This window comes from Coturnix japonica, chromosome Z, assembly GCF_001577835.2.
Source record: "Coturnix japonica isolate 7356 chromosome Z, Coturnix japonica 2.1, whole genome shotgun sequence".
In the NCBI taxonomy this organism is placed as follows: domain Eukaryota; kingdom Metazoa; phylum Chordata; class Aves; order Galliformes; family Phasianidae; genus Coturnix; species Coturnix japonica.
This window is the reverse complement of record NC_029547.1, coordinates 62593943-62609873: the sequence shown is the minus strand read 5'-3', so window position 1 is coordinate 62609873 and position 15931 is coordinate 62593943. Positions and strand designations below refer to the sequence as shown.

At 49.9% G+C, this 15931-nt stretch overlaps 1 protein-coding gene across 3 annotated transcripts; it reads left to right on the top strand.

The window, feature by feature from the left end:
* The first annotated feature begins 4199 nt into the window (after positions 1–4199).
* Positions 4200–15411, top strand: TMOD1 (tropomodulin 1). Of its 3 annotated transcripts, none has more exons than XM_032441460.1 (10): positions 4200–4216; positions 6782–6945; positions 8446–8602; positions 9749–9868; positions 10043–10132; positions 10666–10796; positions 11123–11230; positions 11731–11874; positions 12062–12206; positions 13901–15411. In XM_032441460.1, exons 2-10 carry the CDS (start codon positions 6826–6828, stop codon positions 13963–13965), a joined length of 1080 nt encoding a protein of 359 aa, XP_032297351.1. In that variant the 5' UTR covers positions 4200–4216; positions 6782–6825; the 3' UTR covers positions 13966–15411. The 3 variants fall into 3 exon arrangements, with proteins under 3 accessions (XP_032297351.1, XP_015705449.1, XP_032297350.1); XM_015849963.2 differs by lacking the exon at positions 4200–4216 and adding an exon at positions 6490–6602; XM_032441459.1 differs by lacking the exon at positions 4200–4216 and having other exon boundaries at positions 6650–6945.
* Positions 15412–15931: the final 520 nt, after the last annotated feature.

Sequence of the window (15931 nt, the reverse complement as noted above, 5' to 3'; positions counted from 1 at the left end):
CCCCCCTTTTCTCTAGCGGCAATGCAGCGCGGCCCGGCCACGTGCGTTTAGGGAGACGGGGAAGGGAAGGGAGATTGCGATTAGGTCTAACAAAAAAATGAGGGAAGAAAAAGGTGATCTGAGAACGAATGGCAGTTTAATAACCCAATAATGCTAAACAGCAACAAGAGAGTTTCAACAAAGAGAATACCAAGTCCCCAATCTCACCGATGGAGCTGTGGAAGGCAGGAAGGTCTGACCACGTTGTCTCCTCGCAGGGAGCCGGTCCAGCAACCCGTCCCCTTCCCCACTTCCCTTCCGGTGCCACCCCCCACATGCCCATTAAGGCAGTTCACAGAAAAAAACTTGTCCCCTTTATCCCATTATTAGCATGTGTGTTTTGATGTGGAATACCAACACCAACCAAATTGCAAAACCATAACATTCCACCCCTTATTACACATCATCACATCATGCCTAACTTTTATCAACATATAAACAGAACAGTAGTTAACATGCATTACATATGTACATACAGATATATATATATATATACACACACATGGAATCACAGGCTGCACTCCCCCAGCATCAAATTTCCCTGTGGCACACACTGAACATCCCCATCCTTCTGCATCACCCACCAGGTGCACCCAGGTCCCTGTGCAAAGACAGTTCCACGGAGGGGCCTCCCCTTTCCAGAGGCTGGAAGGACCCAAACCGCTTTTCCCAGCATATTCTTTACATGCACCACAGGAACCTTGTCTCCCTCCACGGTACGCAGGGAGTTGGACTGTGTAGGGCCGTCTCGGTTGGCTGATCCTCGGGTGTTTACCAGCCAGGTGGCTTCTGCTAGATGTTTCTCCCAGTTCTTAAATGTTCCACCACCCATCGCTTTCAGCGTGGTTTTCAGCAAACCGTTGTGGCGCTCGATCTTACCAGCGGCTGGTGCGTGATAGGGGATGTGATAGATCCACTCTATGGCGACGCCCATCTTGCCATTTCACCCCTAGAAACTGGATCTCTTGGGCAGGGCCCTTCACTTTGTCTCGCTTAATAGCGAAACCAGCAGACAGGAGGATTTGGATTATCCGTTCTCCTTTTTTAAAAACCTCCGTCGCTGTATCACCCACACAAACATATCATCTATATACTGCAGGTGCTCTGGAGCACCGCCCTGTTCCAATGTGGCTTGGATCAGCCCATGGCAGATGGTCGGGCTGTGTTTCCACCCCTGGGGCAAACGATTCCAAGTGTACTGAACACCCCTCCAGGTATGCAAGGAGCCCCCTGGCCAGTCACTATACGATGTTTCTGCCAGTCTCTACCAGTGAGGCTTATCTCGGCCTCCAACACAGACCGTTCCCTGCAACCCCCAGTCACCCCATGTAATGTATCCGTTCTGTCCCTTTCAAAACCTGAGGGTATCAGAGTGCACTGTGCACCGGTATCCACCAGTGCTTTATATTTTTGTGGTTCTGATGTGCCAGGCCACCGAATCCACACAGTCCAATACACTCTATTATCCCTTTCCCCCCCCTGGCTGAGGGCAGGGCCCCTCTATTGGTTGTCTGCAGCGCGGAGACACCTCGTAGTGGCTGACCTCTTTTGTAATTTTCTTACCCGTGCTCGCAGTACAAAATTGGGTTCGTCATGCCACTTCTTCATGTCCTCTCCATGGTCACGCAGGTAGTTCCACATGGCACCACGTGACATAGGCTCACTGCGGTCCTTCACTCGGACAGGTGTGCGTTTGCGTCTGACAGCTGAGACTGCCACAGGTTCACTGTGGTTCCTTGCCGCAGACCAGCTCTTCTGCATGTTGTCCTGTCTTTTCTCCATTCGGTCCATTCTATCCACCATTTTACAGATGGCTGCGATGGTGGTACGGTGTGGCAGTAGTGAGTATTCGATTTTCGTGAAAGAGTGAGGCTCAAAAATTTCAGGTTCCTATCCAGCTCTATGACCTGTTAGAGTTCGTTAATAGTACACTGGAATACTTCCCTGGTGCTGACCGTATGAGTCTCTTGCATTATTCTTTGCAAGTCTCTCTGCAATTTTATATAACAAACTACTACAATTTGAGAGACTACAAACAGTTCCCATTTGACACCCAGTCATACTTAAGGAATTCAGAGCATTCGTGAGCCAGTTCAAGCACGGTGCCTGTGATGTTCGTTAGTCTGGAAGGGAGCCAGGCAGATATCTCTATCCCTGCCAGCCATCGGCTTAATAAATCTACCCCTACCCCCAACATCAGGAAGTCCTTAAGCCAGGACCACAGGAACCTAGGGACTATCAGTCCTACATACAGGGCTGCTGAAAAAAACCACCTAATTAGCCCAAAACATTGCCCCGAGCTCTGCCGCATTCTCCACAAAAATGTCACGGAGTTCTCTCTAGAGCTCACTCCGGGACAGTGGGCACAAACCCGGCAGCAGGAACAAAAGCCCCCCCCCTCTTTCTCTTAGCGGCAATCGCGGCGGCCCGGCCACGTGTGTTTAGGAAGACGGGGAAGGAAGGGAGATTGCGATTAGTCTAACAAAAAGTAAGGAGAGAAAAAAAGGTGATCTGAGAACGAATGGCAGTTTAATAACCTAATAACACTAAACAACAACAAGAGAGTTTCAAAGAGAATACCAAGTCCCCAATCTCACCGATGGAGCTGTGGAAGGCAGGAAGCTCTGAACACGTTGTCTCCTCGCAGGGAGCCGGGCCAGCAACCCCGTCCCCTTCCTCACTTCCCTTCTGGTGCCACCCCCCACATGCCCATTTAAGGCAGTTCACAGAAAAAAAACTTGTCCCCTTTACTCCCATTATTAGCATGGTGTTCTGATGTGGAATACCAACACCAACCAAATTGCAAAACCATAACAGTTTACTACTGTAATACCAGAATGTTTGGGTGGAAATACTAAATAAATAAAAAGTTATTTATCAGTAGAACAGCGCTGAACTGTTCTGGAGGCTTTTTTTTTTTCCCCCTTAATTTTGGTGGGCTTCTCATCTCGTGGCTATTAAAGCATGATTATTGCCATTGCTGGGTTCTCCCTGATTTATTGTTTTGAGTAGAATTTTTGTCACTTGGAAAGAGCCTGGCAGATCTTCAGGAGAATGAAGATGCTTTTTGAGGTTCTTTTCTTATCCCCCCCCACTCCCAGTTGTAGCTGGTGGCTGCTCTGGAATCTGAACAGCCTTAAGAAGCAAGGACTGTACTTGTTTAGCATGATTGCTTTTGCATGGGTGAAGTCTGAAGTCTTCACTCCTAGCTGCTTTGTATAAGCAAACTCAACAGAATTACTTTGTGCATGCAGGAGCATCCTGATTTGGTCTGGAATAGAGCTGATTTTTTTCATAACAGCTGCTGCGTGTTGGGTTTGGGATGAAAAGAGTGTGATAACACAATGCTGTTTCGCTGTTGCTGAGCAGCGCTGCACAGAGACAAGGGCATTTCAGCTCCTGGTGCTGCCCAGCAGTGAGGGGGCACAGGGAGCTGGAGGGGCACAGAGCCCAACACTGGCCAGAGGGATGCCCTGTACTATGTGCTGCCATGTGAAAGCTATAAAACAGGGGCAGCCAGTTGGGGGGCTGCTGCTGCTGCTTGTTCTGATTACAATAGGTCTGACCAGAGTGTGACAGGGAGAACAGAATACCTTAATGTGTTGTATTTGTTCAACAGTCGGCTGTTTGCAACGTTGATCTCCTTGCTCTCAAAGTTATTCTTGCTTTTTGCTCCCTGTTGTGCTGCCTCTTACCTCTGGATGCTGCTCCTTCTCTTGGTACACCATACCACCTAGCACTTTGAGCAGGCTTGGGGTGCTCAAACCAGCACATTCCTATTGCTTTCTCCAAAATATTGGGCTGGGGGTTGTTGTTGTTTCCCCTAAGGGTAAGAATATTCTAAGGCATCACCCAGAGATGTGCCCTGAGGCACAATGGTGTCTGTGGGCAGCCAGGTGTGTGTTTCATCGCAGGCTCTAAGACTGTGTGGGATGTGTAGGAAGCGGGGGCTGTGCTCCTCTCCTCCGGGCTGGAGGCGGGTGTGAAAGATCCTCCTCCCCGCCGTACCGCGCTGATCGCTGCGCTGCTGCCCTCATGGACCGTCCGCTGTGCGCCAAGCAGAGCCCGGCGGGGCAGGAGAAGCGCCCGGCACCGCATCTGGGTGCCGGCCGGGCTGCGGGGTGAGCGGAGCGAGGCGGGGCGACAAGCGAAGGCGGCTCCGCGTGCGGTGCCTGCGGTACGTGCGCTCCGGGTGCGCCGCGCCGTGCTGGCTCGGAGGGCGCCGCTCCTTTCGCAGCCCGACCCGCGTGTTCTGCTGCTCCTGAGGGGTCGGGAACGGGTAAATCTGGAGCCCCCGGGGACGGACACGCTGCGGAGACCGGCGCTGCTCCCTGGGGCAGCGGCGATGGATGTGCGGGATGAGCCCGCAGTGCGGTGATGCTCTGCCCGTCCGAGATGCTGCCGTCGGGGTTAATGGCAGCGCGGGTCGGAGGATGCTGCGATTCCCGAAGCACGTTTGCAGTTGCAGAGTTGGAGCTGAGCGGATGGCGCTGATTGTGACTCAGGTGTGAGCCGGGGCTTGTCGTGGGTATTCTTAAATGCTCGAGCATTTAAGAAACAGCGGGTGAGCCTGGCGCTAAGGAGGAGGACACGGAGCCGTGTTGAGGTGTACGCAGAGGCAGCGGTGGCGCTGAGATGGATGGCGATGGGACTTGGGTAGAGTTTGACCCCACCACGTGTTGCCTGTTCGGTTGTGTTGCATTAACAGCGTGCTGATAATGAAGGCTGCTTAATGAGAGCCAGTGCTGAGCTGCATGGCTTGCAGGCAGTGAGCGGGCTGGGAAGAACAGGTGTGCTTTGACAGGTCCAAAATGATGCCTTCCAGATGCTGCTTTTCAAATATCTTGAAGTCTTCACATTGTGCCTTACGTTAACAGCTGCTGGCCATAAAGGTTTTGTCAGTCCAGAGGAAATGCAGATCTTGGGCTGAGTTTATGCCATCACCAGGATGCAGATGTGCCTGATGGACGCTGCTCACTGAGCAGGGGTGTCCTTGACACTGTGTGCTCTGCTCTGTTGAGAACTGGGATGATTGAACTTGATGATCTTGAAGTTTTTATCCAGACCTACATAATTCTGTGGTGCTTGGCTACTCTGCAGGCTGCACACGTGCTTCTTGACATAAGAAAGCTGCAAAGCAAGATAGGATAACAGCCTCCTGGAGGCTGGGTTACACGCTGCTGCAGGAGCAAGTGGCTTAGCCAAGGTGACCTTCAACCATGGCTGAGCTCGTGGTGCCTTAACAGCGTGTTGCTGGGGAAGGCAGCTAAACCAGCATGTGAGTTCAGATGTGAATCACAGCCGCAAGAACATTGCTTCAGTGGGGTAAATGAAGTGGATGTAGAAGGTAGTTGTTTTATTCTTGTCAGAAGTGGGGATCAGTTTGCAGCCCAGTTCCCATCCTGGCTTTGGGAGGAGGCATCTGGGCAGCTGTACAGTCCTGTGAATTCTTCTAAGGCCAAACTGTGGAAATGTTAGATGGGAAGGCAACTCTGGAACCTGTTTGTCTGTCATCCTCCTGAGCTTTGGGCCCAGTCCCAAAGCTCAGCCAAGCTGCTCAGGTCCTTCTCCAGGTGAGTTTTGCAAACCCAAGTGCTGCTCCCACCAGCTATCTGGTCCCTGTCCAAGATCTGCATCACTTTGTGGCAAGGATTTTTTCACAGATCCCCACTTAGAATTCCTCGTAGCGCCCTGCTCTGTACCCCTTCAGCTCCCCCAGACCCCTGTTGTGCTGCAGGCATCACACTGGATGCAGAATACAGATGCAGCTCCACTGGTGCTCACTGGAGGGGAATAACCTCTGTGGGCAGTACAGACCTACAGTGTGGGCATGGTCCCCTGCAGGACCAGCAGACACCCTGCTCAGGTCTGCCCAAGAGGGGATGCTGGCTCCAGGTGTGATGCTATTACACTGCATTTCATCCCCATGACAGCACACCTGCATTCGTATCCCTTGTGAGCAGCAGTCAGCAGTTGTCCACGTGTTGCAGAACCAGGGAAGACCTGCTTTGTGGGTGGCTGCAGTCCCTCCCAATAGTAGTGGCAGAGGTGCTGGTTGACGCCGTGTTTCTTGTGCTGTAATGATAACTCCCTGGTGAGGGCCAGGGAGAGCTGCCCCAGGTGGGTGCTTAATATGTGCTGGGAGATGAGCTGCCTGCTGGCGCGGCCACGAGTGAGGCATCATTCCCCAGCCCCAGGTGCTGAGTGTCAGGAATGCGGGGACTGCAGCCCTGCCAGGAGAGGCCGAGCATCCAAGCAGATGTCGGCTCTAAATTTAAGGGCTTGCCATCGAGCTGTGTACGTGTTAATGTGCCCTTTTGTGGCCAAGCTAAAGATAATTCTCCTATCTGGAACAGCAGCTGCCCTGCAAGTTGTGTAGAGAAACCGCCCTGCTGAGGAAAACTTGCTTTAAATAAGTTTGGTATCCTCTGCAGGTCTGAGCCAGAAAATGGCCATGGGGCTCCAGGGGGCTCCTTGAGCACTGCCCAAAGGGTGGGCTTTGGGGTGCAGCAGTGCAGCGATCCCACCCAGAGGTGTCTCACACTGCAAGACCACAGGGCGAGGTGCGTCCAGCACCATGGAAATGGGCAGGGGGCCCTGAGCAATCTGACCCAGCTCTGGAGATAGCCACGCTTAGAGCATAAATCTTGTGCAACTCTGTGATAGCCAGCACTCCCCCGCCAGCAGGGCTGCCGGGTCATGTTTCATGCAGGCAGTGCTATGCTCTGTGTTTGCATTTCAGGTCCTGCTTCGGCACAGGAGTGAGATTCAACAGACTGCTTTAAGATGTCTTACAGAAAGGAGCTAGAGAAATACCGGGACCTGGATGAAGACAAGATCCTAGGAGCCCTGACAGAGGAGGAGCTCAGGAAGTTGGAGAATGAACTGGAAGAGCTGGACCCTGATGTAAGTTGCTTTTAAATGAGACCTGCTTGGTGGTAAATCCCATGTAGCTGTGGGCAGACGAGCTGTGCTAGTGCCCTGTTCCGTGACCGAATCCTCTGCAGAGCCTGCACTTGGTGCAAGGATGGAGGAGGCCCCAGAGAAGCAGAAGCAGTTGTGCCACCGCCAGCACTGTCTGTGTATGGGGCTTTGTTTTATGCTGTTCCCCGGCCCATTCCCAGTGCGCACACTGCAGTGTGACAGCGCTGTACCAATTTCTGGCTCAGCAATTAATGGCCAGACTGTTGGAAAACTTGCTTGTTGTTGCACAGTTGTTGCTCTGCACCGCTTTTTGCAGCATGACATTGGCCACTTGGGCTTCTCGCACTGTTCTGACACCCTTCTGTTTTGGCAAGATCTGCCTTCATACATGGGAGCCTGCGGAAGCTGCTCAGTCACCTTGGAGGGGGCATTTGGGTTTTGAGGGCTGGGTTTCGTTTTCACAGCAGACTGCAGGTGGTTCATACGTCCCTATGTATAGGCAAAAAAGCAAACCTGCAGGATGGGCCAGTTGCTTTATCTCTTCCTGACTTTGGCAAGAGCTGCATGAATGCACACACCGGACACCATAGTGCCAAGCAGCTAATTAATGCCTTTTGGATGTAGAGCTGTCCTGTGCCCATGGCAGGGGATGTGTGGAGCCAGCTGGCGGGCTGCTGGCTTATGGCAGCACCAGGTGATGAGGCTGGGCACTGCCAAGGGAGAAATTGCTCCTGTGATGTGCAGTCAGTGTTACTGGGGGAAACGATGGGTAGCGCCGATTGCATCATCAGTGTTTTTAATTGCAAATGTCAGCACAGAAGAATAATTGAGGGGTGTCAGGCTGTCTTTTAGGATGATGCATGTGCGCTGGTAGGCTCACCTGGAACAGCACAAAGCTGGAGAAGCTGTGCCTGATCAGCACCAGGTTTGGATGTGTCTGTTTCCTATTAGTTCTTCATAGGATTTTCACTGCAGTAGGTTTAAATTAAAGTCAGTTACGTAGGTGGGCTTAGAAAAAAAATGAGCATCTTGTTTAAAATCACCTCGGATGTCTTAAAGAATAAATGGCGACTTCTCTCCAGCAAAGCTTTAAAGAACATGCCTAGCACCAAATCCGGGAGCAGTCTTACTTATTGCATTAAGGCTGTTCTATATTTAAATATAAGCAGGTGCTTACGTGCCGTATGTGTCAGGCACAAAGCAACTTCCCATGGCGGCCCATGCGGCTGAGTAATAAGAAGGCAGCCTGGAAAGAGAGATGGGGCTCTCGGGGCTTTGTTCTGTAGTGGAGCTGCATGTGAAGCCATTCTGGTGTGACCTTCTATGCCTGTGGTTGTGCGAAGGGTCACAACTGGCTGCAGAGAGCTCTGCAGCTCTGTTCCTCTGTGTGACAGATGTGGGGGGTTGCCTGAGCTGATCCTTATGGGATTGTGGTGGACCAGGCCTGCAGGGATAACCCGTGTTCCCCCCTTTTGTGCACAGAATGCGTTGCTGCCAGCAGGGCTCCGACAGAGAGATCAGACCCAAAAGCCACCAACAGGCCCATTCAAAAGGGAAGAACTGATGGCCCACCTTGAGCAGCAGGCGAAAGACATTAAAGACAGAGAGGACTTGGTGCCTTTCACTGGTGAAAAGAGAGGTATGGTCCTGCACTGCACTGTGGTGAAGGCGGGATGGGTGGGAAGCCTGCAGTGCACGCACAGCAGGACTACCCCCTCCTCCTGTGGGTGCTGCTCTGCCTTCCACCACAGCTCCACTCAGCCATCACGATCCCAATGGTTTCCTTCTGGCCTTCATCATGCCCTAACGGTCTCAGCCGTGTTTGATGATGAGCCATTTCACCATTTCATTGCTTATTGCCACCCCCATCTCGCCACGGGAGAGCGCTCCGTGCAGCTGCTCCTTCCCTGGGGCTAAATTTAGTTCCTCTGTGCCTGCAGACCCCTGTGAGCAGGATCTTTGTTTCTCCCCTCCGGTCTCTGGCTCTGGTTTCAGAGAGGAGATGAAAATAGCCCTGGCCGACGTGCCGGGCCTTGCACTTGCTATCTGTGCAGCCATGCTGGGCTCTGAAGGGAAGGCCGGTAGGGCCCTGCCACACAGCTCCTGCCCTCACAGAGCCTCCCTACCACAGGAGGGGTCCCTGACAGGGCAAAGCCCAAGGGCTGCAAAGAGAGAGTGCCCTTTTTTCTCCTTGGGGTGGCAGAAGGGCAGTTTGATGGGGGACACAGCCTTCAAAGAAGGGAAGTTCCCCAGATCAGGCTGTTCTTTCTGAGGTTGGACTGTGCTGGCTGCACCCTGATGGGAAGCCATGCTCTGCTACAATGCTCTCCCTTACTCCACCTCTGCAGCAGGACAGGGTGTGGGAGGGAAAATGTGATGGAAAAAGGCTCAAGGACTGAGATAGCAGCAGGGAGATCACTCACCAATTATGGCCACGGGTCAAACAGACGCAGTGTACGGAGATGAATGTGATTTATTGCCTATTGCTAAGAGATAAGAGCAGTCAGATCCAAAAGCAAACTAAAATCACCTCCCACCACCCATCCCCATTTTCTCCTTCCCACAGGCAGCACAGAGGAGCGGGGGCTGCAGTCAGTGCCTGACGCTTCAATTTTGCTGCTACTCTATAGTCCCTCTCTCCTAGGTCTGGCTGTCCCCGCTGCCTTTTACACCACACAGTTCCCACCCCACAGAAACACGCTGTCAGGAGGAGCAAAACAGAGCCCTGCAGCTGTGGGACAGGTGCTGCAGCTCTGCCGAGTGTGACCTCACTTTGCATTTATAGGAAAAGCTTGGATCCCCAAGCAGAAGCCAATGGATCCCGTGCTGGAAAGTGTGACTCTGGAGCCGGAGCTGGAGGAAGCCCTTGCTAATGCCTCTGATGCGGAGCTCTGTGACATTGCTGGTAAAGCAGCTACATGTTAATTGGGGGTTATTTAGCTGATAGTTTATCTTTTTTTTCTTTTCTTTTCTTTTTTTTTTTTTAATGGGAGCTCAGCTCTTTGCTGATTGCGTAAATGTCACCAGTTTTGACAGGATTTAGTTCTTCATTTTTGCTCACCTTTTGTTTTATTTCTAGCCATCCTTGGCATGCACACCTTGATGAGTAACCAGCAGTACTACGAGGCGCTGGGCAGCAGCACCATCGTGAACAAAGAAGGACTTAACAGTAAGTGATCCCGCACGCCTCGCGGGCTGCAGCATTGCCTGCCAGCCTGGATGCAGAGGTGAAGTGGGAATTATTTTTAGGCTGAGGGTTGGGTTTTTATTTTCACTGGACTCCTGCCACCCCTGCCAGGCTCGTGTGTGAGCAAAGGCCCTCTCTTTGGCTGGAGCACAGTTGCTACAGCTGTCCAGCCTTGGGCTGGTGCCCACCAGAGAGACGTTTCCTTTGCAGTCTGCCATCTCCTGGTGTTTGCCAGAGAAATGGCTCTTCTGGGGTATATTTCTTTGTGCTCTGTCTTTCCTTCCAAATCATGACCAGTAGGGGAGGACAGGTAGCACTCAGAGGAATGGCAATGGTGGCATCACAGAGCAAACCGATGGGAGGAGGCTGCTGCATTAGCTGACAGAACACTTTGCAGTGCTGTGGCTGTCCCTTCTTTGCCATCTCCTCATGTGTCTTAGCATGGGCCTTCTCTCAGATGGGAGTTTGAAGAGTGTGGAGGATCACAGTATCCTCAAATAGCTTTTCACTTACAGGCGTGATTAAGCCCACAAAGTACAAACCAGTTCCTGATGAGGAGCCAAACTCAACAGATGTGGAAGAAACTCTGAAACGAATACAGAACAACGACCCTGATCTTGAGGAGGTCAACCTCAACAATATTATGGTATGTGCACCCACCTGCCTAACAGCACCAAACGTTTGATATGAAGAGGGCAAAGACTGAGCCTGCTTTGCTGCATGGGGTGATACCATAGTAAAACTGGGCGATGATGGTAAATGACATCACCATGTTCCTTAAGCTATACAATTATAGCAAGAGAGCTTATAAAAGCACTTATCAATCCCTTCCTAAATCGTTTCGGGGCACCTAGTAAGGTGATCTCAACGAGGTTTTTGGAATATAGTTCAAATGTGTTAGATATCTTTGATACCAAGTGCATCACATATCTTTCATGTCCTAACACAGGTCCTCTGCATTCCTTTTTGCAGAATATTCCCGTACCAACTTTAAAAGCCTTTGCTGAAGCACTGAAGACTAACAGCTACGTGAAGAAGTTCAGCATAGTTGGAACAAGGAGCAACGATCCTGTTGCTTTTGTAAGTGTGGTGCCACGCTGTGTTGGCTGCTTGTGGTAGAGCTGCAGCAGGGCTGGTTCTCAGACAAGGTGTTTTCAGAGTCAGGTGGGCAAGACTTACAGCTAGTGGCAGCATGGCTGTAGTGTCGTATGGAGTAAAACTTGGGCAGGTTGAAGGTTTTCCAGAGCCATGGTGCTGGCTTTGTAAGAGGGGTGGGTAAGAAGGGCTGTCACAGGGCAGCCACAGGAGGGGGCTGTCCTTTTTTGGGGTGGGTCTGAACATTTCTGCATACAAGGCGTTGCTGTGGCCTCCAGCATGCTCAGCTTCAACAGTTCCCTCAGAATTAGAGGGAATCCCCTTCGTCTTTCACAGAACTCTCCCTTCTGGTGGCAGTGATGCCCCAGAGCATACCAGCTCTTCCAGGTATCCGCCAGAGAAGAGGGGAGTGAACCCCCTCTGCTGTAGAGCACTCTGACACTGCCTGTGTCATACCAGCTCTTCCCAACTGCTTCTGCCTGCAGGCACTGGCAGAAATGCTGAAGGTCAATAACACGCTGAAGAGCCTGAATGTGGAGTCAAACTTTATCTCTGGGTCTGGCATCCTGGCTCTCGTTGAAGCACTTCAGAGTAACACATCCCTCATAGAGCTCCGAATTGACAACCAGGTAAAGCACGGACAAGCAGGAGCTCTGGTCTAGTGACAGTGTCCTGCTAGCAGGAAGTCAAGCAGCTGGTCACAGGGGAGGTGACTGCCTTCTGCTGCTGCCAGTTTGTTTTGGGAAGGTTTTAGCTCCTTGTTTGTGCTGCAGGTCTGCTTCTATCTTCAACAGTTAACTTTTCTGTTTTCAAAAGAGCCAGCCTTTGGGCAACAAGGTAGAAATGGAAATCGCAAACATGCTGGAAAAAAACACCACCCTGCTGAAGTTTGGGTACCATTTCACTCAGCAAGGCCCCCGGCTCCGCGCATCCAATGCCATGATGAATAACAACGATCTAGGTGAGTGGGCTGGCGGCAAGCCCTGCAGCCACTGTGGGCAGTCCCTTGTGGGAGGAGGACAACCACTCACTTGTAGGCTCTGCTGGGTGTACTTGAGTCAGATCCCACCTCCCCAAGGGCCTGATGATTCCTTGATCCTTAAGGAGGAACATCCTCCTCCTGCCAGTTCCTAAATGCCACAGAACCGGTCGTGGCTGCTGCTGTTGTGGCAATGGAAAGTGCTCTTAACCTGGAGATGCTGTGCAGCACAAAATAGTGGATAAGTGTTTCTGGATGTAAGAGTGGACCTTGTTGGGAAGGAATGAGAGCTGTAAATGTGCCTTGGCAGTGACATCCATCATACGGCATATGGCAGCGCTTGTGATTCCTGCCAACTGCTCGTCTTCCTCCAATTTCATTTCCACCTTAACTAGGAGATGAAAAATATTAGAGATGCATTTGGAACACAGTGGGACTTGGCCCCTTCTCCTCCGTAAAGCAAACTGGAAGTATTTCTAGGGACAGGTGGCTTTCAGTTCTATTAATACTCCCAATGAAGTGATCAGAACTGCTTGTGAAACAAAACATGGTAAGTCTGAAAAGTGCTGTTTAAGCTAATGCATGTGACAGAGGGTTGCCATTGCACTCTGGGATAAACCCTTCCTTAAAAGTCTGCACAGTGCCCAGGGACAAAGCCAGTGCCTGCCCCAGCAGCTAGGGAGGTTCCTGCTAGGAGGTGGGGCCATCTGAGGACAGACCTGATGTTAAAATGGCAGCGATGGAGAAATGGTGAAAACTTAGAACCCTGCATTTTAATCTGCATGTGATTTACCATTTATGGGGTCTTCTGATCCTTTGTGAGTTAAATTCAGCTCAGAAAGCACAACAAATGCTAAGCAGTTGTCATACTCAGATAATAAATGTAGTGTGATTTTTGTTGGCTTTCATTTTGTTTTAAATAATGAAGCAATCTTGCTTCAGGCAGTACCATGTGTTTAGCAGACACAACCAAGCACAGACCCATGTCAATTCCTCACTGACCACACAGAATACTTACTTATTACAGCTTATTGTGTATTCATTCTGCCTTCTGCTGGATTCCTGTTCACTACAGAACTGCTCCAGGAAAGGCTTGCCATTTTCTGTCCTCAGAGCAAGGCTTTTAATGAGCATGAATGCACAATATTCAGCTAGAAGATCTGGATCTAATGTTTCAATTGTTCCTGCTCTTAAGGGAAGGAATGTGCAGCTTTGCCTTTGACCAACTTAATCACAATCGAAAGCCTGAAAGCTCAAGTCATTAGTTAAAAATGTTGTGTTTGGTTGTTTTTTAAATGTATATATGTATGTATTTTTAATCTGACCATGAAAAACGAGAAGAAAGAACTACGACATCTATCTCTTGTTGTCACCACATCTGCCATTACCACACACCTTCCAGAAGAGATGTTTTAGCCCAAGTCAGATTACTAAGACATCTGACTTAGCAATGTGTCTAAATGACTAAGCAAACAAAGGCTGAAAGTAGTTTCTGGCTGTGAGACAGCAACCTCAGCCTGCTTTCCTTATCTTTAACCTGAGTAAGGCCATACCTGCTCTTCAAAGCAGGCATTTGGAAGCTCAGTGCTGTAATTTATCTTTCCTGGCAGGAAGCGTTTCTAAGGTCCTTCTCCTTCCCTTTGCCATGGCTGACTCCTCTTCCTCTTCTTTTTCAGTGAGGAAGAGAAGACTTGCGGAGTTGAATGGGCCTATCTTTCCCAAGTGCAGAACTGGAGTGTAGCTCCCAGTCACGGCGGTCATTCCCAGCGGGTCTGTGCTACTCTGACAACCTACAGGCAAAAAAAGAAGTGCCTTGACAGAGTTATTTGTGGTGCCTTGGTTCTGTTTCATGCACTAACAGTTTAAAGTACCTAGTGGCTGTAGTTGAAGATTTTTATCCAGTAGCACTGTTGATGTTTTCTGTAGAGCTGGAAACTATTCAAGCCAGTAACCTGACAATGTTATGCAGCCTCAGCTGAGCGTACATCCCGGTGTAAAAGTAACCACATTAACCTGGGACCTTATTTTTCTATAAACGTTCTGCACAGTGTTCTATAGAGGTAGGATGTAGCATATATGCATGAGTGAGAGATACAGCTGTTCCACACACATTACAGAAGTATTAGAAAAATACTTTATTTTTTATTCCCCCCCCCAAAAACGATCTCAATTAACTATAGAGGAGCAACTAGTTTAACAAGCATTTCTATTATTCAGAAACATGGCTAAATTAGTGTACTTTTCTTTTTTTACCAACATTTTGCTGAGTCAGTTATTTAGATGTGCTGCTTTTCAAACGAATCCCCGTGTTTTCTTAGAAAAGACTGATCCCCACCCACAGCCACGCAGTTAAGTTGAACGTAAGGCCACCAGTTGTGAAATAAGAGTCTCAAAAACTGAGCGCTGGAGAATGGGGCAGCATCATTCCACCCTGCGTGTGTCTGAGTACAAGCATCACTTCTATGGATCTGATGCGTATCCCGAGTTTAGTTTGGCTATTTCAGGCCAATCAGTAAATTAGAGTCCTCTCTTCTAATCCCCGCAGTTTCATAACATTAGAAGTGCACGTCCAGATTCTCACTGGAAACAACTCAAATCCCCTTTCTCCGCTGCTTTGTCAAGATGACCCTGTCCATTAAATTCTGTTATGCTGCAGATTGTTTTGTTTAATGCCACCCATAACACATGCATCAATGCAAGGGTAAGCACCATGTCCTCAGAAAGCTGCTAACAAACACAAATATCCTGACTCTAAACTTAAGACTGCCCACAGCCTGAAAGCTTTCTGTCCTTCACAGAGGAGTAATTAACTCCCCCTGGGGATACGCGCCTCCCAGACACGCAGTGTAGTGGATCCAGGACAATCCCATCCCACATCCCTGCTAAGATTCTGACTGATAGGAAGACTCACCGGGCAAAAGCATTGCCATACAAAAGCCTTATTCTCACTCTGACGACAACACATCCTAGCAAGAGTTCTCACTGGCAATAATCTACCTGTTAAAAGTAGTTCTACAGCCTCTTACACATACTCCAGCAAAAGCCCCACGGATTTCTACAGAGCTTATGCACCGATACCATTCACTTTGGCCCTGGACAGAGCAGAGAAACACTACTTCCATCAATGTGGGAAACATATTTGTCGCTCTTCAAAGCTTAATAAATGTGCCAGCAATGCCAAATAAAATGTGTTTCTATAGCTTCTTCCTCCCTCCCCCCAGGCCTGCAAGTTCCATTTCATAAAATGAAAACAATACATAAGAAAATGGCTTGAAGATATTAAACAACAAAAAAGAAACTGGCAGAAAACGTCTTTCTACCCATATGTGCTGCAAAAACTTCAACTAATTCATCAAGGTCAGCTGAAACAGCCTACTGAGATCATAGAATGGCTTGGGTTGGAATGGACCTCAAGGATCACCAAGCTCCAACCCCCCTGCTGCATGCAGAGCCAACAACCTCCATATTTAATATTAGACCAGGCTGCCCCATCCAACCTGGCCTTGAAGACCTCCAGGGATGGAGCATCCACAGCCTCTCTGGGCCGTAGCAGGATGAAGACAAAACAGAGCGGGTGCTCCTCAGAAGATGAGACCCAGGACAGGCCTAAGCTGCATGACAGAATCAGGTGCTTCAGGAATTCAGCAGTGATAGAAGAGGAACATCTCATTCAGCGTCCTATGGACACTCAGCCTCTACACTAACTG

What these genes read in the sequence shown, in the direction of transcription:
- TMOD1 (XM_032441460.1), top strand. Translation starts at nt 6,826, where the DNA reads ATGTCTTACAGAAAGGAGCTAGAGAAATACCGGGACCTGGATGAAGAC. An exon ending in TGGAAGAGCTGGACCCTGAT is followed by an intron (nt 6,946 to 8,445) that starts GTAAGTTGCTTT and finishes TTTTGTGCACAG; the next exon opens with AATGCGTTGCTGCCAGCAGG. An exon ending in AGCTCCGAATTGACAACCAG is followed by an intron (nt 11,875 to 12,061) that starts GTAAAGCACGGA and finishes TGTTTTCAAAAG; the next exon opens with AGCCAGCCTTTGGGCAACAA.